The sequence below is a fragment of the Strix aluco genome, chromosome 4, assembly GCF_031877795.1.
Source record: "Strix aluco isolate bStrAlu1 chromosome 4, bStrAlu1.hap1, whole genome shotgun sequence".
Classification (NCBI taxonomy): Eukaryota; Metazoa; Chordata; class Aves; order Strigiformes; family Strigidae; genus Strix; species Strix aluco.
The window spans coordinates 84,843,774-84,867,606 of NC_133934.1; the positions used below are offsets into that span (position 1 = coordinate 84,843,774).

At 38.0% G+C, this 23,833-nt stretch overlaps 1 protein-coding gene across 9 annotated transcripts in view; it reads right to left on the minus strand.

Annotated features, from left to right (window-relative positions):
- The window catches only part of MAPK10 (mitogen-activated protein kinase 10), a 194,297-nt gene that overhangs the window by 101,666 nt on the left and 68,798 nt on the right, over positions 1–23,833 (minus strand). For 6 of the 9 annotated variants that reach the window (XM_074823881.1, XM_074823876.1, XM_074823877.1 and 3 more), the window contains one exon: positions 4,064–4,135. The exons of 1 other annotated variant lie outside the window; for it this stretch is intronic. In XM_074823881.1, coding sequence (XP_074679982.1) covers positions 4,064–4,129 — 66 coding nt within the window. In that variant the 5' untranslated portion in view covers positions 4,130–4,135. Of the gene's footprint in view, positions 1–4,036; positions 4,136–23,833 lie in introns of those variants that run through there. 2 more of the 9 variants (XM_074823882.1, XM_074823884.1) reach the window with 2 other exon arrangements.

Below are 23,833 nucleotides of genomic sequence, written 5' to 3' on the forward strand. Positions count from 1 at the left end.
ATTAAAGCTTTTAAAATCTTTTTGGTTTTTTTGTTTTTTTGGGTTTTTAAAAGCACAAATTGAATAGAAGTTTGCAAAAATACCCTTGAAATGCAAACTAAAATTTCATTCTAAAGTTTTCTTTTGGTGGCTTCAGTACAGCACCAGTTCCAATGTCAGTATGCAAAAACACTGACATACTCTTTCTGGGACATGAAATTGTTTAAACTGGGCCATAAAGACTAGTGGTGATGTTGTACCAAAGAATTAGCATGTGAATCTATGTTCCTGATTCACATTAAATGTTTTCTTAACGTGCATGGCCAGGTCCCCGGTATTTCATCTCAGTAATCCCATGTCCAGCTTTTCTGTTCAAAAAATTAATTGTTGCAGCTCTATGGAAATACTGTGACATACAAATTCTAATAATAAAGATGTGTTTTTCAAAGACAAAAAAAATCAGGACTACTGCTCCAAGTAAAAAAAAATCATTGTATTGTATTCTAAATAAAGGTATTCTATTCAGCTGTGGTTTAGAAAACTTAAGAATTCTGACAGGCTGTACACGTCTTGGTGCTGATTAAAAAAAATTATTGAAAAACTGAATGAAGGAAAACATGGATGAAGCAGTCAGTATCCTTTAGACGTTGTTAGGTATTATTAAGCACTGAAACTTTAATGACCTATTCCACTCAGAATATACTACTCTGTATTATGTTGTACTTCACTAAGAATGCGTAGGGTCCTACAGACAAAACTTGTTGGTGATATCAGCCTTACAAAAGTCTGATTAAATTCTATAAGCCTAAAAAAGAAATCTTCTTGTCCTACCCTCCTGTTATGATAGAAAAGCAGATGTCCTTTTCCTCAGCCTTTAAAAAAGATGGCCGTTTCACAACATGATTTGGCGAGCAATGTACAGTAATGCCAGACTTAAGTATTTTTATACTGCAGACAGGGTTGGGGGAGGGAAAATGCATACTTACCCCACCTACGTTACTGAGTATTTCTCAGGAAGGGCTTTTCTTTTTTCCATAAATTGGAAATCCTTAAGATTCTATTTCTGCTGAATTAGCATTTCATCATATAAAACTAGTATACTCAATGACATAAGTTCTGTGTCAAGACAACCATTAGGTATATGTCACTTTCCTTCCTAGCACATAAAGCTTTTAGGCCATGAGAGAGAAATCGCCACAAAATATTTATTACAGGAAAAATATGTCTGCTGTACTAACAATCACTGGAGTACTCTTCAATATTGTACATTTATAAAAGACACTTCAGCACAACTCTATATTTTGTAGAAAGTCTGCAGTGATGTACAAGTTCCAAGTGTGAGCAGGACTTCTGTGTGGTAAACACAAATCACAAAATTGCAATAGTCCATTGGGAAAATTCTCTATTTTAGTACACCATCACTAGAGGCTCTCATCTTAACAGGTCAACAGGGCAGGATTAAACTATACCACGCTGACTTCTTCTGATATCTGTTGCATGCTTATATAGTAGAAACAATTTTTGTGTTGAACTACATGAAAAAATTATTGAGTTGATGTATGTTCAGTGGAAACTGTATTTTTGTGGTCTCTTGTCTGCTGGAATCCTTTTTACTTGTAGACACCTCAAGATCTGAGTGGCAGTATCTACCTCTCACTGATAATAAACATTCTGCTGTCACATTGTCTTTTGTGAACAGTTGTTCCTGAATGTCTTCTATTTACTGATTCAGCAGGTAGAAGTTTCCCAAAGGTACAAACAAACTTTACACTTAGAGCAGAATTACTAGTAAATAACAGGGCATTTGATTTCCACATTGGCATTATGAATGAGAGGGGAATAAACAGTAGTACTACCTGGGGACTGTTGAAAAGTCTCTAAATAAAGATCTGGCTGTTTGGACCAGATATAACCAGGATACAGATATAACCCACATCCCGCCCCATGCAATACAAATGAACAGCATCCATGACAGCTAAGGTCTTAATTGCCACAAAAGACTTACTTTAGAGCCTGTTTTTGTACTTAATGCTAACTATGTGCTTAACTGTTATTTGGATCAGGGCCTATCTTTATGGAGAGAATAAATTAACATGAAGCCTGAACCAGCTTTTATCCTCAGGAGAATAAATCTGAAAATCTGAAGATCTTGAAAAGGTTTTGTGTGATAAGAGCTTGAAGGATAGAATTCTGTTTCCTGCAATGTCAGGATAGTAACTTTTTTATGTATTTATTGAATGACTCCTCTTTGGGTACCTGCTGTAGCTGTTAAACACGAATCAGTTTCATTCAGTGATAAAAAGTCATCCAAAATGCTGTTGATTTAATCATATATACTTCAACAAAAACATTGTAAATATGTTTGATTCTGCATGTGCCTCTGAACACCTTTTATTAAGTCAGAGTAAGAGTAAAGGAAAAAATATAGTGACATGTTTCCACTAAATCAAGCACCTGGAGCACAGTGACAGAAAGCATTTGCTATACATGATGATGCACTGATTGATGCCAAGACTAAAGGAGCACCGAACACAAAAAATAGTGATTAAGAGCACCTTTCCTTTGCATGTGTGAAATAGAAATGCTTCTGCACAGCTCTGCTTTGGTCTAAGTAAAAGTGACAAGAAAGTCGTCAAGTAGAGTTGTACAAAACACTGTATTCTGTACAGTGAAAGTAACTTTTTCATCAATAATGTCTTTTTCATACAATCTGAGGAAAAAACCCTTTTTTTCAATATTTGCAAAATATTTTGAAATTTTTTTTTGCAAGTGAACTCTGTCAAAAAATTACAAAAAGACGATGTTCGACAAATGCTTTCTTCTCTCAAAAACAGTGGAAGAATTAAGACAGTTAGATAAACATATGCACATGAAGAACAGGAGATAAAAAGGACAGAGACGCAATTATACAGATTATCAAACTGAATAGCCAAGATCCAGCCTAGACCTGAAGTGCCGAGCCAATCTTCTCAGCAGAACAAATATTTAGCACTCCTGAGTTAAAAAACCACAAACCAAACCATCCAACAACTGTCAGTTTTGTATTAAATGCTTACACACAAGCAATAGCCCTTTCTTTTTTAGAATTATACTTTCACTTACTTGGACCCCATAAGTAATATAAAGGGAAAAAAACAGTGTTTACCATAATTCCATTTCTAAGAATGCAGCATTGCTCTCACCCTTCAAAAAATGGAGAATGTCCCTAATGTCCCTCCAGCTAGTTAGACTACTGGTGTCCTGTCTGACCAAAAAAGCTATGAAGAGACAGAATTCTCACACAAAACACTACTGGGAAGTGAACAAAAAAGTCATCTTTCATTCATGATGGAAAAACATGCACACAGATTTGTGATGTATATACAGATATGTTAACTAACTTAATCTAACCAAGAAACCCCAAAACTGGACAAATCAGTACACTTTTCTCTTTGTAGCCTTGTAGACTTCCAAGCATTGTGACCAAACAATTTCAAGGGTAGTTCAGAAATACAGAATTGGCTATAGGCCAGTATTGTGACTCCAGAACCTGCATAGCACATGGTGTTCAACTGGAGACAAGACAAACTCCACAATTTTAATTACCTTCACTGCACTTCTAGTAAAGATAGACTAAGGGACAGAAAATTGTAGTCATGGGCTACAATGTGAAAGGCTCTGTCTCAGGCACAGAGGCTAAGATATAATATAGTTTTAATTTACATATTTCTGTGAAAGCATCTGTGTACGTACAGTTATGTTACTCATCATTAAGTTTATGGGAAGTACAGCCAACATTTGTTCTGTTTGCAAACTCTGCTATTATTTTTACCTAAATAAAGAGTCTCAGAACATTAACTGTCATTTTAGCAAAACAAAATTAAAAATAATTATGAGCAAACTACAAAATAAACTTCAAAATAAACAGAAAAGTAATTTTTATGATGCATTCTTCTATTTTTTATATTTACTCTAATTCTTATAAGCAGCTACTTGCAGTAAGCTGCTGAAATTCACTTCTATTTTCTCTTTTATTATGGCACCAACTGCAAAAATGAAGTACAAGTATATACTGTACCTTGTTTTACCTGTAAGGAACACACACCTGACAAAAGGCAATCTTCACATCCAGAGTAGGTTCACCACAATAATAAAAGAAATGGCGGCTCATAAATACCTGCAATTAAAGAAAAGCAAACATAGAAATCTTGTATGTCTGCTGGTGTATAAGTACAATGCTGCTATATCTACGTTTGGATTATAAAACCAACCTGAGGTGCTACCCAGCTCATGAACAACAGAAATCAGTTAGAACATTGAACTGTAAATAGGCTCTAAATTATTTCTGATGCTCATCAAGGTTATGAACTCAAATATGACTTGGTTACAGCTGTAAAATTTTACAGTAACTGATGCCATTACCTCAAAGTATATCATGTCACTTGTATATTCCTACATCAGCAAAAATAAAAATCAGGTCAATAACGTTCTAAACAATGTGGGAATGGGAGACAGCTATTATGGGGAGGAAAAAAACACGTCCTAAGTTGACAAATGTTAGGAAAGTTATAGAAATGGAAAGACTAATTACACCACTTTCTAAATTCATGGCACAACCACTTTATGAATATTACATGTAGTTCTGGTTCTCATCTTAACATCTTACAACTAGAAAAGTTACTCAAAGGGGCAATAAGAAGGGTCCAAAACACATGCAGATTCCTTACATGAAACAACTGCAGACTGAGAATTATTTTTAGCCTAGAAATGAGCTGTCTGGATGGAGATATGCTGGAGATGCATAAAATGAGTGGTATACTGAAAAGTGAAAAGGAAAACACATTCTTCCCTGTTTGGTTTTTTTTTTTTTTTTTTTTAAATAAAAGAAGTATGTGGCAACCAATTAAATTATCAGACAACAGATTCAGAATCAGCAATAGCAGAGAATTCTTCATACTCTGTTTTGTCAGACTGTGAAACTCCCTGCCTCATGTTGCTGTGTATGTCAGAAGTCAATGTAAGCCCTAGTATGATTAGGCAAATTCACATAAGAAGGAATCTGCTGAAGGTTATTAACCTCAAAAAAATCACCTCTGACTCAAGACAACCCTATATGCTCACTATATTTTTAGATTCTTTCACAGGCATCTGATACTGGCCAAGGGACCCATACACTGGACTCAATAGGCCTCCCTGTGTACCCTATTACAGCTGTTTTAAGTTAATTCCATAGCACCACATTCAGCTCTGACTAACTAATTCTTTCCTAGCTGCATTCTAGCATGGGACATCAATTAAAAAAAACCCACAGTAATGCCATCAGGTTGAAACAGGTAGCTAGGTCACAAGACTTGGAGCACATTGATTTTTCTGCATGACTCCACTTCAAAAAACCCCCAAAACTTTTAACAATCCAATTAAAAATCCAGCAACTTTTAGGTAAAAAGAGATAAATAGTATAGAACTTCATGTTTCTCTTTTAAATATAAGCTCATTACAAAGACTTAAAAACAAAAAAAATAGAACCATCACTCCATTAAGAGATAGCCATGATTCTGAAGTGCTATGTGCCTCCTTACAGCACTTGTCTTCAATAGGAACAATTAACTAACTTCAGGTGAAAATGTAATTACTTCAGGTGAAAATTGGAGTAACTTCATCTTGCACAAACTGATCAGGACTTAAGAAACTACAAGAAAGTATTCACCAATACTTGCCAACTTGAATGCATCACATGCTCCTGCATGTGTTCAATTTTTAATGAATGAATGAATAATCCTGTTATGAAAGCAAGTGTATGACCTTTTCTACATCACGTTACTGTGTCTGAGATTGCTGCCTCATTGCCCGGTGAGTCATTACCAGAGCTTCACATGCCACAGAGGGTTTATATTAAAACGAGAAGGAGAAAGAAAGATATAAAAAAAGCTTTTAACATTAGTCATATTGCCGGTGATTTCTGGAAAGCCAGTAGATAATTACACTCTCATGTTGCAGATATATACACCATGAAATCCTATTGGCTGGATGATATTTTATAATAATCAATGACTGAAACATCATTAGTCAAAACATACCACATTCAGGATGGAGTCTAATGGTAGAAAGTGAAGAAAGGAAGGGAATTGGGGAAATTTGGTTCCTCACTGAATTTGCTGTGAGGGTCTACTGAGAAGACACACTTTGTATTATATATGCATTACTAGTCATACACAGCTCCCCAGCTTTTCACAGGAGTGACTGCAATGTTAATAGCCACCCTGGGCAGAGCAATAGACTGGTGAATTTTATGAACTGGAATACATTTTACAATTTATTATGTTGTCCTTGTATGCAGTTACTGCTTATAAAATAATAGAAGTATAATATGTTTTCATGGCCTAGATCAATACTCCTATTCCTCTGTACATAAGATATATCAAATGAATCACTAGAGAGCTGAGATCCTCCAACTGTACACCAGGAATGATAATAGCTTTCTGTCACTGTGTTGGGTTTGTGTGTGGTGGAGGTTTGGTAGTGGGGGAGGGGGTTACAGTGGTGGCCCCTGTGAGAAGCTTCTCAAAGCTCCCCCCAGCTCCAAGTCAGACCCACCTCTGGCCAAGGATGAGTCAATTAGTGATGGTGGCCATGCCTCTCAGATAATGTATTTAAGAAGGGGAATCTGGGAGGAGGAGTGGGAGTTGTGAGGAGGAGTTGCAAGGAGAACATCTGTGTGAACACCGAGGTCAGTGAAAGGAAGGAGGAGGAGGGGGAGATGTACTAGAACAGAGACCCCGCTGCAGCCCATGGAAGTCACCGGTGGAGCAGATGCCACCTGCAGCCCATGGAGGACCCCACGACAGAGCAGGTGCCTGTACCTGGAGAAGGCCGGGACTCTGAGAGAAGAAGCCCCCGCTGTTGTAGTTCAGCACTGGGAGGACTGGAACACGTGGGGGTGACCCACACCTGAGCAGCTTGGGAAGAGCTGTAGCCCATGGGAAGGATTCAAGTCACAGAAAGTTCCTGGAGGACTGTGTCCTGTGAGAGGGGAATCACGCTAGAGCAGGGAAAGAATGTGAGGAGTCCTCCTCCTGAGGGGGAAGAAGCAGCGGGACTGACCGCACCCCCCCATCCCCTGACCCCCTGTGCTGCTAGGGGAGGAGGTAGGGAAATCAGGAGCAAAGCTGAGTCTGGGAAGAAGGGAGGGGGGGGGAAAGGTGTTTTTAAGATGTAATGCTTCTCACAGTCCTACTCTGTCTATTAAGTGTTGCTGGTTTTAGGGTCTGAATTAAATTTATATTCTTTTTTCTTCCCCTAATGGTCTGTCTCTTGCCTGTGACTATAATGGGTGAGTCATCCCTCCCTGTCCTTGTCTCGATTCCTGAGCCTTTTGCTTCATGTTTTCCTTACCAGTTCTGAGGGGGAAGGGGTGAGTGAACAGCTGCATGGTGCTCAGTTGCATTCTGAGCTCAAACCATGACAATAGCACAGAGGTCTATAAGACTGTATACCCAGCGCAAAACAGACTTGAGTTCATGCTTTACATAGTGTATGTCTTCATATAATGAATTCGTATGAGATTCCCTTCAGTGCCCTGTAAATAATCAAACATGTATGTAACTTCTAATTTCTTCATGCAGAAAATACATTTATACTCAACTGTGTAAATACCCTTGATCATACCTTCTCTGGTGTTAGCTGACACCGCATGACTAGAGACACTGAAGAAGTGTCAGTGTAAAACAAATAAAGACCTGACCTGATGCTGAGATAATTGTATCACAACATAAAGCAGTTATAGAACAAGAAGCTACTGACAAATAGCTTCACTCACTAGGGATTTGAGCTTTAGGTGAGAGCATAAGCATCCAATATTTCTTTACCCTACTTCTGACACTTTATCTTTTCATCCTTGAGCAAAATCACCCAGGCTGGGAAGAACTGGGAGAATGGAACAGTGCTGATACAACAAAACACCTTGTAATAACCCAAGCTGGCATCCAGCTAGGAAGCCAGAGATGGCAGTAGCATCACAGGGAGAAAACTTGTCTATGAAACACCAACACCATAACTGGATCTCAAATTTTCATCAGGTTCAGTGCCAGAACCCATAAAAACATACAAGTCTCAGCAGCAAATATATGATCTACTTTCAGGCAAGACAGAACTAAGAAGCACTAAAATAAGAGGACGAAAGTAGACATGAAAACAAGAGTAAGAAAATCCTGAAAATCCTCTGAGCTGTCCAGTGGCACAGCCTCTACATGAACTGCTGCCTGGCACTGTGATGATAGCACTGAGGCTTGGCCTCTACCTGGCCTGCTGCTTCGACATCCTCCTCTTCTTCACGCTACTCCTCCTCCCTTCTCAAAAGCTATTCTTCCAAACAGAACATGGGCTACTGACATGTCTCAATTTCAGGCATGAACTTTCCCTTCCCCTCAGTGCTGCTACTAAATCTCTCTTTTCTGGAGAGGACTGTTTATTTTTAATAATGTTTATCTTTCTCTCCAGGAGTCAGAAGGATTATCTCATTACTATTCAAATAGCTCTTTGAAGACTGAAAGGATTAAATCAATACTATTAGTATAATTACTGAGAGCAGTGAGGAAACTGTGCAATGACAGTAGACAAAGCAGACTAGAAAACCAATAATAACTATAGTTCTCAAATATAGCCTCCTGCAGCAACTCTTTCTGCTCGTCCTTGAATTCCTTCCTCACCATCAAAGCTATATGATGTTGTTACCCACTGAATGTCTGAGCAATTTGACAACCAGTCTTTTGGCCTAGGGAGCCTTGTTTTCCTTCCCAGACTGCACTGTTGTTCACATAATTGGCTTCTGGATCATGAATGGAGAGCCTGTGCCTGCTTTAGGTCCAAGAGATGCAAACTTTGAGCCTGAGGGGCCTGAACTGTTCCTGTACTGGTTTGAGAAGAGCCTCAGCACTTGCACCCAGCCTCTAAGCTGCTTCTCTCGCTGACACTTAACAAGGTCTCTTGTCTGGAGAAAGCATCACAGTCATTTTCTTTTCAGAAAATACCTCCATGATGGCTTCTTATTTCTATGTCTCCTAATCAACAAGAAAATCCCTCATGCTTAATGGATATTGCCTTGGCTTGTCAAAGCATATTTAAAGCTTTTTTGTGACAATTCGGAAGACAAATACGGAGTCTCAGGAAAGTTCCGTATAACTTTTTAATTCAGAGAGACAAAGGAGCCAGCTGCCCTGCTGTGATACTGCTCTCTTCATTACAGTCTAGATAGGCAGGACTCCTCACCTCACCCCACAGCAAAATCATCTGTGTCAAAAACGCTGATCCAGGGTTGAAACAGGGTTCTTGATGAGAAATGCTGCAGCAGCTGTTTGACATGTATTTAAACTAGTGTTGCTGCAGTTGAAATGAATCAGGTCCCAAACTAGCCCTGGTAGTGTTCTCACCACCTTCCACGCTCCTGAAGCTGTGCTCTGAGAGGTATTTACACGTCCTACAACAAAATGAATTGGAAACAATTCCTTCAAATCCTAATTTAAAAAAATAACCCTATGTGAAAAAAAAAATTAAAAACTATGAGCTCCAATTTAAATAGAAATCAAATGGCAGCTGAAGATATCATAGACAGAACTATTTGTATCTAAAACATCACTAGATTTAAATCTCACACAGTATGGCTGTAAACTGGAAGGCTTTAACAGAATCACAGGACATCACCCAGGAATATGCTATAATCTGTTCCTAGTCCCGTGAAGCGTGATAATCTCAATAATAAGGGGAAACTATATATATTCATATCAAGAGACAAATCCAGCATTTGTTTATTAGATACTACCATCTGAATACATCACATGTGCACGACGGGTACAGTGAACACGCTCCCTATCTTCACAGGCATGTAGTTCTACACTTGTGCTACGAAGGGCTAATTAAAGTATTTATTGCTGCCTCATTGTATTTCATTCATGAATAGAAAGATTCAGAGCATGAAAAAAATGAATGAAATAGCACAATCATTTAAAGTTATTTAAAAAAAAATAATCCTGTCCCATTTCAGTGAGAGGGAGCAATTTATCAATTCAGCTGTCACTTAAAAACTTTCTTGAAAAACACTAATGTTCAAAGATTAACATTTATGAATTATTAATACTTCCTGTTTTGAAAATGAGTTTGAATCATTTCATGCATTTCCAGTACTGGAATTCCTCTCCCCTTCATCTGGAAAGATACACTCTCATCACAGTAGCTTATCAATTCTCTGAAACCTTGAGCAATGGTCTCATTCCTGTAACTATATTTTTCCTTTACTGAAATTTGTCTATTCTGCTCTGTATAAACAACAAGAAGAACAATAAAGAAGTTACAGAATATTGTCAATATACTGCATCTTTCCATTTAGCATCTTCATATCCCGAATGCATGAAATAATGAGGACATGACCAAAGTCACATAGTGTGAGAGAGTATACTGGGAGAGAATGGTAATTTCTGATCCACAGGCTCCTACGAAATTTCGTATGTCGACTTTGTCTTCTTTAACATGCTGGATCAAGAATGAAGGGCTGCAATTTGCCCAATTTTTTCCTATAATTGCTGCCAGTTATGATTGGGATATATATGTCCAAATATCCTATCAAATTGATCTTCAAAGATCAGACCTTCAGACTTATCAGCAATTTTTATAGAACTTTTTTTTTTTTTCCACATCTGATTTAGAGAACTGCAACAACAGGGCATTTTCAATATCAGCTTCAATGACACCCACTGCTTGGCAAAAAGCTCCAAGACCTGACAGAGGATAAATACGAACTGAAATTTTCAAGTGGATTAATAATAGACAAAGAGAGTGCTTCACTGAGAAAGAGTGTTTCACTGTTGTGTCTATGCTCTCATTTTAATTAGTCTTAGAATAACTGGGAAAGCAATGGCGTGAACAGGGTAATTATTAAGGTTAAATCCGAGCAGAAACAGATCATCTTCCACTGGGATGAGAAGTGATGGCATATAAAAATTCACAAGAATCATACAAGCAGCTCTAAAACTGAACTGCTGGAAGAGAGTGGTAAAGAAAAAATTTAGGAATAGCACTGAAAAGGCTTTTGGAGGAAACATATATGAAAGGAAAAAGAGCATACAAACTTAAAAGACAGGGGACTGATAAGCAGGTTTTCCTGATGATCACAGCTCACATGCAGAAAACAGGAACAAATGAGCTCCAAATCTGGCCTTGCTACCAGCTTCCTGTATATTCTCAAATCAATTATTATGAGTCAGATTTTCACACTTAACAATACCTGGTGTAAATACCCAAGTTATAACAGTCCAAGATATCACATACCTAAATAATACTTTTACAAACAGGCACTATCAGCAAAAGAACTTGCTCCTGTGTGATGCTGCATCAGATTAATTAGTCAAAGTTTATGATAATCCTATAATCTCCCATACAATCTTTTCATTTGTAACTGAATATATTCATTCTCTGATGCAAATTCAATGAGAAAATAAAAACTAGCCACTTCCTAGGGCTATTAAATTAGACTCTGATGTTGGAAGCAACTCTGAATTTGCACAGGATGAATGTCCAGTGGTAAGTGTGCAAGACCATGGCTACTATTGTCACCAAAAAAATGAAGAAAATCTAACTGGTGAGAGCTGAGCACAGTAAAACACTCACTGCTTGCCTACCATAAGATAACAACCTTTACCACAATGGTAGAAGCAAAATTTTTTTTTTTTGCTGCATTTTTTCTAATCTGGGACTTGGTTTTAATCTGCTTTCTCTTTCTGGGGGAAAAAAAAAGACAAAAAATTAAGGTAACCATCTCAGCACAGTTGAGTGAAAAATTCTGCCCTCTCAGAAATTTGTTTTCCTCTATTAAAAAAAAAAAATCAATAAAAAGATGTTCCTTAGATAAATGTCAGTGGTAAAACTGCCTGAAGGTATGTAATGAATCACATCAGAACTATTTTTAATACACTCCCAAGTCAGAGCACAACCTCCAAACCTAATTCAAATTCAGTTAAATTTGCCTTCCACACAGATGGCCCTGGCACTGTATGACTGATGGAAATGATATATATTCTATAGAACACATAGAGAAAAATACTCAATTACTGTCTGAATCAAGCAGTATCAATAAAATTAATAGATTTTACTAAATTATATATTCTAACAGTTTTGACAATTTCTAATACATTGAACTGTATGTTATTGGGTCTCATTCTTAATATGCTGCTCTGTTATGGAAGTTAAGCATCCCATTAATGAAAGGTGCATGTAAAAAGAATTACTATCTTAGTCAAAAGCAGAACTCTAACTTCAGGATAAATGTATGAAAGGCCAGGGCACTTAGTTCTAGGTACAAATCTTGTTTCAGGGTACCTTCATTTTGTGGCACTATGGTAGAGTAAACAGCCATTTCTATGGGAGTTTCATTCAATTTAGAGGAAAAATTTATGGTTTTGGTGACTTAAGAGGAACAAATTAGGTAAGCAAATTAATATTTAGCCATGCTTTTATTTATTTGATACAAAATTATATTTCAGTCTACCAATGCTCATCTTTCCTATGTCAAAGTTTGTGTGATGGAGATATGAAAAGCTGTTTAGGACTATGGAACAACTTGCTCAACTGAAATGCCCATAACTTTAAAAGAACTGTGTAATTGGCCACTGAACTGAGCCGGCCAATTTACACCTCACAGTTATTCAGTAACAGAATCACAGAATCACTCACATTGGAAGGGAAATCTATTATCCAACCTCTCTTCTCAAAGCAGGGACAGTTTCTTCAGTTGTTTGAAAAGTCAGGATGCTCAAACCCTGCCTTGGTTTGTATTTACATACTAATACAGTAGCTACACAACTAAAAATACTATTACTCTAAAAAATGTAAGAGGCTTAGTTCTGCAGTACAAGCCTGTGGCCATGAGCAGATTACACTGTAGATTCAGCAGCTGCAAACCAGCTTATTTCTCCAACAACTAAAATCCAGATTCCTTCCCTTCTAAAAAGCTTTTCCCCCTCTTAAGCTTTAACATTTGTAAATTTTAATTACTCCCATAACAAAAATACTACTAGAACTACTCATCTCAGGGATGCAAGCGGGATTTACTGCAAAATCACTGCAAATTGTTAATATCAAAAGGCAGTTGCATCTTGTTTAAGAAAACACAGAAAATATTTTTATACGTTCTGGGCTTCGTTGCTTAGAACTCTAAATATATGAGAAAAAATTCTTAATGGACTAAGAAGAGGTCCTGTGTTTCTGATGAATAATTAAATCTAAAATGATGCGAGACTGGAAACAACAATTTGCCTGCTGCTGGACTATATCCATTTACCTACACTGCTGCTGTTTAGAGTGTATGTCATGCTAGTGCAGAAAGGTTAAAGAAACCAAGACTCCCTTAGAGTTAGGCAGGGTACAAACCCAGCAAAAGTGGGTGTTTCCTTGCTCCAGTCTAGCTGCAGTTAATGCTGGGTAAAAGTTTTCAAAGGGTAATTGGCTTTGTGATAAATAAAATAGTAACACAGAATGATTTTCAGCTTACAAGCTGATGCACGCAACTGCACGTTTTTTTCTTCAGCTTCCTTGGCACGCATTAGATGTAGCACGTGTACGCTGATACTACAATCACTATGTCCTACTAATCCCATATAGGTTTGTTTTCCTTTCTCCAAACAGGCATTTCTCCTTAAGTGCTACATCAGATTTGGCCATTACATTAATCAAGCCCTTAACTACACAAAAACTGAAGCACAGCACCTACGCTTTCACTGATGCCCAACTTAATGTGATTTGCAAAAAACTTAGCTTACTGTATTTAGCAGCTAGACCAAAAATAAAACAAAAAGAAATAAAACTATCCATTACTACAAGGAATAATAATGATAATTATATATCCAGTGAATACAATTAAAGTTCTAGGGTCTGACAAAACACTGAGAGAAGAACTATTTCAAAGAAAGCTGTGGAGTGGTGTTGCTGCAACAGTGGCATTTGTTTTCTTCCCATAAGTAAAACCAGAAATACAGTAGCTGGTTAATGCAAAGATACAGAAATGTGAAGGTTATTGTTAGTTACCTGTTATACAGATGACCACAGACTAGCACATTAGACAAAAATTTAGTTTTGTGAGCTCAGACTGGACAGGTAGGGAATGATTAAAACCAAGTCATGTTCCTGCTAGGTTCTTGTATACAAGTAAAACAAGGAATGGTGTGTTAAAACACAAAGGTTAACTGTCACAAGAAAGTACATTTTTTTCTATGTTTTCTTTGTTCTGTAGCATTGGAACAAAGTGACTTTTATCAAAGTCAGAGGGTGGGAATTTCAAAGACGATAAGTAGAAGCACTTCACGTACATCTCTTTTTAGACCAAGGAACTGATTTATTGTTGCAGAAAGTACACCGAGTCTTACATGAAAAGCAAGGCTATCCAGGTTTATAACAGCTAGTGGTTACAGCAGGTAAGATGTTCTGGTTTAGGAGTTCGATTAGGCTCCTCCTATTTGAGGCCTATTGTGGAAGTAATGTCCTATATGATTATACTTACCTATGAATCTTCTGTAAGAGACCATGAGAAGAAGATACAAACAAGACAGCTAGAGCACTCCCATGTTCTGTCTTTGCTGCAACAGAAACTTTGCGTCTCTGTTGTATGTACTACAGCAGCCTTTTCAAGCCTCTGCCATTTCAGGACATGTATTTAGAATCTCTCTCTGTTTCAAGGTTCTTCCATTTTTAACAGGCTGTCATGGATTAAATAAAGGGACAGGGACAAGAGATAATGAGGAGGAGTGTAGACTTTCTCGAATCCCATGGCCAGTCTCCGTTAGCCTGACATGCTGGCTCACTTCAAATATTACCCCACAGAACACTGACCCCCACAGAGGGCCCAGCAGCTTATTTCAATGGTCAGGGACTTCAGACAGCTGGGGTGTAGCCCACTCAGAACTGTGCATGAAAATAATCCTAGCTTTGGTTCTTTTCCCAGGTGCAAAATGGCCAGCAGGAATCATATGTGCCAAATTTAGTCTACTTTCCTATGCCAAGTGGCACAAAACAACTCAGGTGGAGTTAAAACAACAACACTGAAAAAAGATAACTCTGCTGCAAAATACTTTCCTGTAGTGGTTATCTTTTTGTAGTAAATAAAAACATCACAGCTTGAAAGATATTGCATTTTCACGGGCCATCATGTCATTCTCTAGTTGTAATAGCAGAGCTATTTTTCTACTTATATTTCCCAATTTCACTTTTTGAAAGGAAATCATTCTCTCTCTCTCTCCCCCTGAGTTTTCATCACATCAGATCATCACATCATATCCTTGGAGATACACAACAGAATGTGGACAGAGCGTAAAGACATGTTTGGTCCTGCTTTGCTGAGTGGCAAAAGATTCAGTGATTTGATGGACTTGGGCATTAACATTTTACATCAGACACTATCTATTCAGAAAAATGTGTCACCCATTCCAAATGGAAAAATCTTAAATGCAGTTTTTCATAAGCCATTTGTTAAAACAACCAAAGAGAAAGGAAGAGAGAAAGTGATTCATGGAGGTGAACTAATACACCAACATGAAAGTCTCTACAGTACTGAAATGGAAGGCAGCATATCAAGATTTCTGTAACAATGTAAAAACTGTTCTTCACATCACTGCTAAGCTGAAGGTGTAAGGGCAGAGGTGCCCTTCTAGCATGCTCCTTTTAACCAAACAAGAGCTTCTCTTAGAACTTTGGTAAGAAAAAAGAAGCTAAAGAGGCAAACTGGGCCATTTTCTTGACAAACAGTTTGGGAAAAGAGAAAATGGAAAGCAAAACAGGCTGTTTCATAATTTCTCCCTCCTCATCACCACCAAGACAGAGACACTGGCTCATACATCTTTCTGACTGTAGGGAAGGACTCCCTGTTATGGGTAAACAACAATTTGGAATTGATCCTGCCAGACAAGAGGCACAGAGCACCATTTAAAAGCATGGGCACCTCCACAGTTACAGAGAAACGCTGTAAGTGCATTAAAGCAGAGGTACAGTGCAGATATTTTAGGCAAACAGGTACTTGTCTGCCTCTCCAATTGTCAGGTAGATGTCAAAAGTTTTCAGAAATCCTTAACTGAAGGAATGAGGAACCAGAGTTCAGACAGGGATAAAAGGCTTTCAAAATCAATGGAAACATGCAACGGCAAACACTTCATATGAAATCAAGATTTTCACAGGTACTGAATAGAAGTCAAATGTGAAATGACACCAAGAACTGTATTCTTTCATGTATCCCAGCTCCTCTCAGAGCTGGGCAAAGGGGTGAATAGGAACAAATATGGGTGTCTGATTCAGTAAGCCAAGGGGGTTAAGGATAGCACAGGAACAAGTTTAATTTGCCTGGGCACACCAGATGGATTGAGGACTTATCTCCTCTCCCCAAAACACTGTCATTAATAAGATATGGTATATCCTAGCAAGAACAAGCTGAGCATCCTTGAGAATATCTTTGCAACCAGAACTCTGCAGTGAGTACTGCCAGGCAGCAAGAGAGAGAAGGACTAAAGAATAACTTAAATGAGAAACCGTTGTATTACTTTGAAGGAGTCTGGACTGGAAGATCTGGGTACCGCAAAGTGATAACATTGCCATGATCAGACTTAACATGTATTTTACACAAGTTACTTTTACTAAAGTACTTAAGTAGTACAAGAACACAACATTATCCTACTTTTGACTGCCTAAATGTAAGCGTAAGAGTAATTCTCAAGCTCTCCCATTTAGTAGCTTCCTATGTATTTTTCCAAAAATGCTGCAATCCATAGCTTGGTCTTCTAATGTTTTTGACTTCTTCTTCAGCTGTGACTCAACTACCAGAGCTTCCCCACAGCTAGAACACCTTCTGATGTCCATAGTTTCAAGCTTTCTTTAGGGTCACACAAAATAGCAATGTAAATACTCTGTTTTATCCAGCCCTTCACACTCGATTAATTATACTCCCCATAAATCATTAGCCCATTTGCCTGGTACTCATCCCAGTTAGACTACAAGCTTGGAGAGTATAAACACTACACATCTTGTAAAGCTTCATGCACACATGCCAGTAGATCAGTATTGCATAGCAGTAATAATAATCACATCCCATACATGTGTGTGTAATGCACATGGCCATCTAAAGAAGAAAAAGCTCTTAAGGCAAATATAAACCCACATGCCCTTGTTGTTCTAGGAAAATCTCAGCACTTTAGTGTGTGTCCAAAGCATAAGTGCTTCCTAGAACTCCCATGGGGACAGTGCATCTTCACATTAGCTGCAGTGGAGGCCTGTGCTCATAAAGCATAACACAACCCTTGCACGATTCCACTGGAGCACTGGTATTCGCTCTCCTAAACTAAAAATGTAAACATGAATGAAAAATTGAGAACTCAGTCATATGCCAGGGCTCTAGAGTTCTAGATTAAGGTTTCAGGTTTTTAACATGTGTTTCAGTGGCACCTCAAGGTTGAGCCTCAAGGGCTCAACAGGAGATTGTTTTCTGTTACCGGACAATGGATGTTTCAGAAAAGTCATAATTACACTTAGCTCTTTTCTTGCAGCAGGCAAGGAATATATACCACAGGAAAGCAATTGCGACTTGAATGAGCAACAGTCCAGCAAAATTAAGGGTTTCTGGATTCACCTCCTAGTGCTGTTACACTTTAACCACAAATGTAAATCTTTCCTGAGCTAGGCAGAAGCTAACAGCACCTTGCCTAATTTTACTCTTACTCAGCTTCTATCTTCTAGACTTCTCAGCAGGTATGAATATTATTAAAAACATATTTAAAATACATATATATAATTTTATATATATACATACATATAAAATATATGAATACTTTTCTGAAACATTAGCAGACAAATGTCTCAGACCTGATGGACTGATACTCCTTTTAGTAAGCTCAAGTTCCCACACTACTAATAGCGCCATTGGAACTGCATTTTCCAATCTGGGATACATCCAACACTTTAAAAAAATATTTCTAACCTAGAAAGAAAACCTTAATAGTCAAAATTTCAAGCCAAAAAGCCTAAAAAAAAATATTCCTTAGAGTACAGGAAAACACAAATGAATTGAAATATTAAGTCTTTGATCAATTTTCTTTAATTTCCTCCCCCCACCCCATAAATATTTCTATTCTGTTTAAAGTGCTTTTTGTAATGAAAAGTCTTCTACCAACATTTTATTCGATCAGCTGTAGTTACTATTATCTCCTAAATGTACTTCTAAGTCTAAGTCCTCAAAATTCAAAAAAATACATGCTCATATGTAGCCTGCTTCAAAAAGACCTGATCCTCTGCTGGAGAGGTCTGTGAGGTGCTTGTGCCATCCAAGAGCTGGCAGTCTGGTCACAGCCTTTCACTCCAAAGCTACACTGTTTGACAGAAAGAGCTTAGGATCACACAACATAAAACAGTAAATCAACATTGCCAGGCACATTTTAGACACTGTTGTGTCTATCCCTTAAAAAAGAAAAAAAAAAAAAAAAGAAAGAAAAAAAGTAACCATTTACACGGTAATTGGAAATACATTAGAAAAAGAATACAGCAACATTTAATTTACAGCAATATGACAAAATGAACAGGACAAGACTAACCAGTTGACAGCCTGTGGCTTGATCACCATCTTGTAAATGCTATAATGCGCTTCCTCTTCCCAAGGTCAAGTGTAGTATTTTTGCTTAAGTTATACAAAAGCAGTTTACCAAATTGGGGCAGGGGGAGCGGAAATCCATTTAAACTTTTTATCCACAGAACGAGATTCGTCCACATGAATACTTTAAGACAATTTGTTTCAGTCCTGAGGTGAACAAAAGGTGTGAGTTCATAAATTCCCTCAAACCCTTTCCCCTAACCTATGAATAAAATAATTATTTTTCTTCTTAGAAAGGCAGTGAATATCATGGCTGCTTTTCTGAAAAAAAGACTGGTGTTTCAGGCAATTTTAGCAAAGCGTCCAGCCAACAAGAAAAAGACAGAAACTATTAGAAGCAGGAAAAGACATACGATATGCCAGAAGAAGTAGAGTTTCTAGGTCACATCATAAAATGCAATAATCGCTTCCAAAAGAAACTATCTGAAGAGAAGACTATTTGAGGAAATACTGAAACATGAATTAAGAAATAAACTAAGGAGAACTTCCAGAAATCATTGTTTCCAATTCATAATGGACATGACTACATGAAGCAGTGAATGAAGTTTAAAGTTTCAGGTACCTGTGATAAGAGCATCCATCACTAGCAGCTGCTTTTATTGCTGCTAATTGCACAGACCTGACAGCTGAGATGTCAACACTACCAATAATATGCACCAATCCTAATTTTTTAATATTTATCATATTCTTGCCATTTACCCCCTCATTTTACCCTCATCTTGCCATTTACCCTCATATTGATTTATTTCTACGCTGCAATCCAGCTAGAAAGTATCAATAACAACCTTTCAGTACCTACTTGGAAAATACCATGGGCTAGCAGCTCAACCTATTAACACTTTTTGTAAATATTCATGAAAAAAATTCATATATAAATACCTGGTTGGTTGGCCTGAACAAAGCTCTATGCTGTTATCCCTAATTTGCAATTGGAATTTGAACTAGATAGTTTAAAGTCAGTTAAAGTATGTTTCCTCTGAAGCCACTGTTTACTGTGTCTGCTACATCCCCTCTGGGATGGTCCCGCTGGCTGTCTGGGATTCCAGTCTTGCCCAGGAGGTGCTTACATTGAGGTATCTGCCCTTCTCTGAGGCAAGTGGCTGCGTCTGCTGTGATGACCCAGGTGGAGTAAGAAGTATTCTTTTGTGCCTGCACATGAACCTTTGCCATTACTCCCTTGATAAAGCATTTTAAGATAGACTGCCTCTTTCTGTTCCTATTTGCAGAAGGTTAGGAAATTCCATGATTTCTTGTTCTCTTGAACCTCACAAAGGCCATGTGTCCAGAATATAAGTATAAGCAGACAGCTCTGCTGTCTACTTTTCAATGCCAAGCTGGAAAAAATGGACTGAAGGACACTAATTGCCTGTATCATCAATAAGTTTGAGCCCTGCTTCCTAAACAAGAGCAGATGCCCAGTGAATCAGACATGCCTGTCCCTAAGTATTTTCTGATATAATTTCCAGCTCCCATCGCAGCTGCATATAAGACAAACCAACTTAAATCCAACTGACCTGACACCACTTGCAAGGAATGCTGTGAGACTGCTGATTGACTCCTCCATTTTAAAGCAGTAGCATGAGCTACTGCAACATGCAATGAATTCTGTGAAGCTCCTCCATACAAAAATGACTCACTGTCCACAAAAAACACCTAATTTAGAAGAGAAATTGGCTGCACATGGTATCCAGCCTCCTGTAGACTACAGATCAGAGCATACTTTCCACACCCTATGCTACAAACAGCCTTTGGAATAATGTGCATAGTTCGTGTATTTTCTAGGTAATTGAAGACACAGGTTCAGTGACACTCCACAGGAAGGAAAACTGATGATAAAAACTCCACCTTCTAGGGTGTCCCCCCCCCCAGTACAGCAAAACTAGGAGCTAGATGTTTTACAAAAACAGGTTTACAACACTCCTCAAGAGCTCTTCCACACACATTTGACAGATAATAAAACCAAGGCAAAATGAATGACATGTCCACTCAGTCAGGAACAGTGGCCTGGGTACCTGGTTTTAATCCACCTGCTGAAAGCACCACTGAAAGCTAATATAAATAGAATGGGTCAAATTCCTAAACAAAACAAAAGTTAAGGAAGACTGGGTTTCACTGTAACCCATCCTTTTGACAGCTGCCCCAGAAACAAAGGAACAAAATCCAGTTTTACTTGCATAGCCAAGTGTTTTCTTTTTTTGTATTTCATTTTTGAATCCAAACATTTTGGAGTGTAGAAATGAGCAGCTGAATAAACTGATATACTTCTCTGTAACATCTAGGATTTTTTGCATCATCTTTTTTTCTTTTTTGACTTTCTAACATGTTTTTTTTTCTGGGACATATTTCTGGATTTTGGTGTGAAATCAAATGGATGCATGAATAATAATGGACTTGATGTTCTTTTGAGTTTTAAATTGTGTTGGGCAGAAATTTGTGAATGATGGTGGGAAATAGGAAAAGGAACATGACATTTCTGAAGCACGATGAGCGTTTAAAGCTCTTGTAAGTGGAGCTATAAAAGTAACCTCCCTCCTCTTACCTCTCTGCATCAGTACAAACACTTTTCATCTGTCATCCCATACCTCCCCCTGATCATCTTTGTTCTCAATACTTTTTTCTCCAGGGTAGGGCTTAGATTTTTTGTTATTTAAGTACCTACAACTACCAATACACAAACTGTAGCCTTAAAAAAAAACAAACAAAAGAAAATCTTACACCAGATCCTAACCTCACAAGAAGTATTTTACAATGCTGGATTTTAAAAAAATTTATTTTTAACCTAGACAGCCCATTAGTTTGAATATAAATTTTCCAGAATGCGTTGTTTACCAAACCAGTTGCTACTTCCACATGTTGTTTTGGTTTTTGTTTGGTGTCTGGAGTTTTTGTTTTGTTTACTTTTTATAGTTGGGGCTAATAGTAAACAGGTCTTTTTGCTTTTTTTGGCCTGAGCTGACCGTCACAATTCTGATTAAAAGTAGAGTTCTAACTGTACGCCACAGCTTTTTAAAATGGTAACACATACACTGAAGAAAAATTCCACTTTTATTAGAGCCCAACTGCATGGTCACGAGATCTTTAATATAATAATACTTTATGATATTTACAACACCAAGTAAAAACTGGCCACACTGGTTACCATAAGATGCCTGAAATATGTCTAACCATCAGTGCTGTTTTCTTGTTCCAAACTTTGTCTCCAGCTGCCGTTTGTTCTTACCAAACAAACCCTTATGTGAAGTGTACAAGTGCAGTTTTCACCCTTCCTGGGTGAAATATGACAATAAAGCCCACCTGAAAGATGACCCATTGAACCGCTGCAGTTTCAGTGAAGGCTACCTGTAGGTGCCTGCTAACGCGCCGTAAGCTGGACAGACTGCGGCAGCATCTGGGTAAACTGTCCTCTTTGCAGACATTGCCAAGCAGGATACCAATCATTGCCATGCAGACTGAAAGTTTTATCTTGTTTTCCTACTGGAAAAAAGTTTGTCTGTTCATCCCTCAACTTCAAATAACTTTTGAAAGTTAGAATCAGGAGCTAGAAAAACACGTTTTGGTAGTTTAAGTGTTCATTAATTAATTTGAGTGAGTTTACAGACATCTTGTCCTCTAGGATGTTTAATGAGTCCAACAATTCACTGCAGTAGACAACTGGTGAGACACAGTGTTATTAAAACATTTCATCCCTAATTTAAACAAAACAAGTTCAAATTGAAAACAGGCATTTTTATACCTTTACTGATTTTCCATAAATATATATAGATATGTGCAGTAACACAACATAAATAAAATGATTTAGACACTTTTCCAAACTGAAACTCAATCAGCAGAAATGCCATGTATTGACCACAACAGAATAGCAGAGAAAATGTCCTATTCTCCTTCTCATGATTCTAGCCTGTTTCTCTAACTTACAGGGCTCTATCTATGCAATAAAAAAAAAAAAAGCATCAAAATTAATCCTTTGTGCCAGCTGCCTGTACTTTGCTTGTACAGGGGCTAGTACCCCACACTACATAATTTAAACGAAACATTCTCTGAAATAACAAGAGAGAATAATTTCAGCAGATTACTGGGAGTTGCGACATACTAGACTGATGCTACCTCAGTCCTCCTATTCAAAAACTGTGTCTGATTTCAGCTCCCTCTGACAACCTCTCAGGCTTTCTAATTTACAGCAACATTTTATCTGCAGGTGACGTGCCTTTGTAATTTACAGCTGAAGCTGCTATCTTTGAAAAAAAAGAAGATTCAGGGAATAGTGTTACATTCTAATCATGTAATTTTACACCTCAAGAAACAATGAAAAATTATAAACTGAATGGAACAGGCTTGGCAGACTAGATACATGAAATATATATGTTTGTGAATGGCATAATTTCAGTATCCAACTGGCATAATTTCAGTATCCAACATAGTGTATTGGAGATGTTCCTCTGCTGAACTGTGTTATTTATCCTGAGATGTAAAGCATAAAGAGTTTGCACACATTCTGCACATTTAAAAATATTCTGAAACATGTGTGTGGTGAGAACATAGGTGTCCTTTCTTGTACCTAAACTATGTAAACAATGACTCCCTTGGAAATTTAAGCCCTGTACACCTAGCCAACAGAGACTATGGTCTCTGTCATGGTTTAAACCAAAATGACAACTGAGCACCACACAGCTGCTTGCTCACTCCTTCCCCCTCAGGAATGAGAAGGAAAAAATAAAAGACTCAGAAATCAAGATAAAGAGAGGGAGGGATGATTTCCCTGTTATGGTCACAGGCAAAAGACTGACTCTTTAGGGGAAGAAAAAGAACATCAATTTAATTCAAACACTACCACCACCACCACTTAATTTTCCAATAAGAGTAGGACAGTGAGAAATACAACCACTTCTTAAAAACCTCTTCCCTCCACCCCTCCCTTCTTCCCAGGCTCAGCTTTGCTCCTGATTTTTCTCTCCCTCCTCCCCTGCAGCAGCACAGGGAGCAGGGGATGGGGATTGTGGTCAGCTTGTCAGCTGTTGTCTCTGCTGCTCCTTCCTCCTCAGACTCCTCCTCACACTCTTCCCCTTCTCCAGCATGGGGTCCCTCTCACAGGAGACAGTCCTCCACCAACTTCCTCCTACGTGAGTCCTTCCAATGGGCTGCAGTTCTTCAAAAACTGCTCCAGCGTGGGTCCCTCCCATGTGTCACAGTCCTCCCAGTAACAAACTGCTCCAGTGC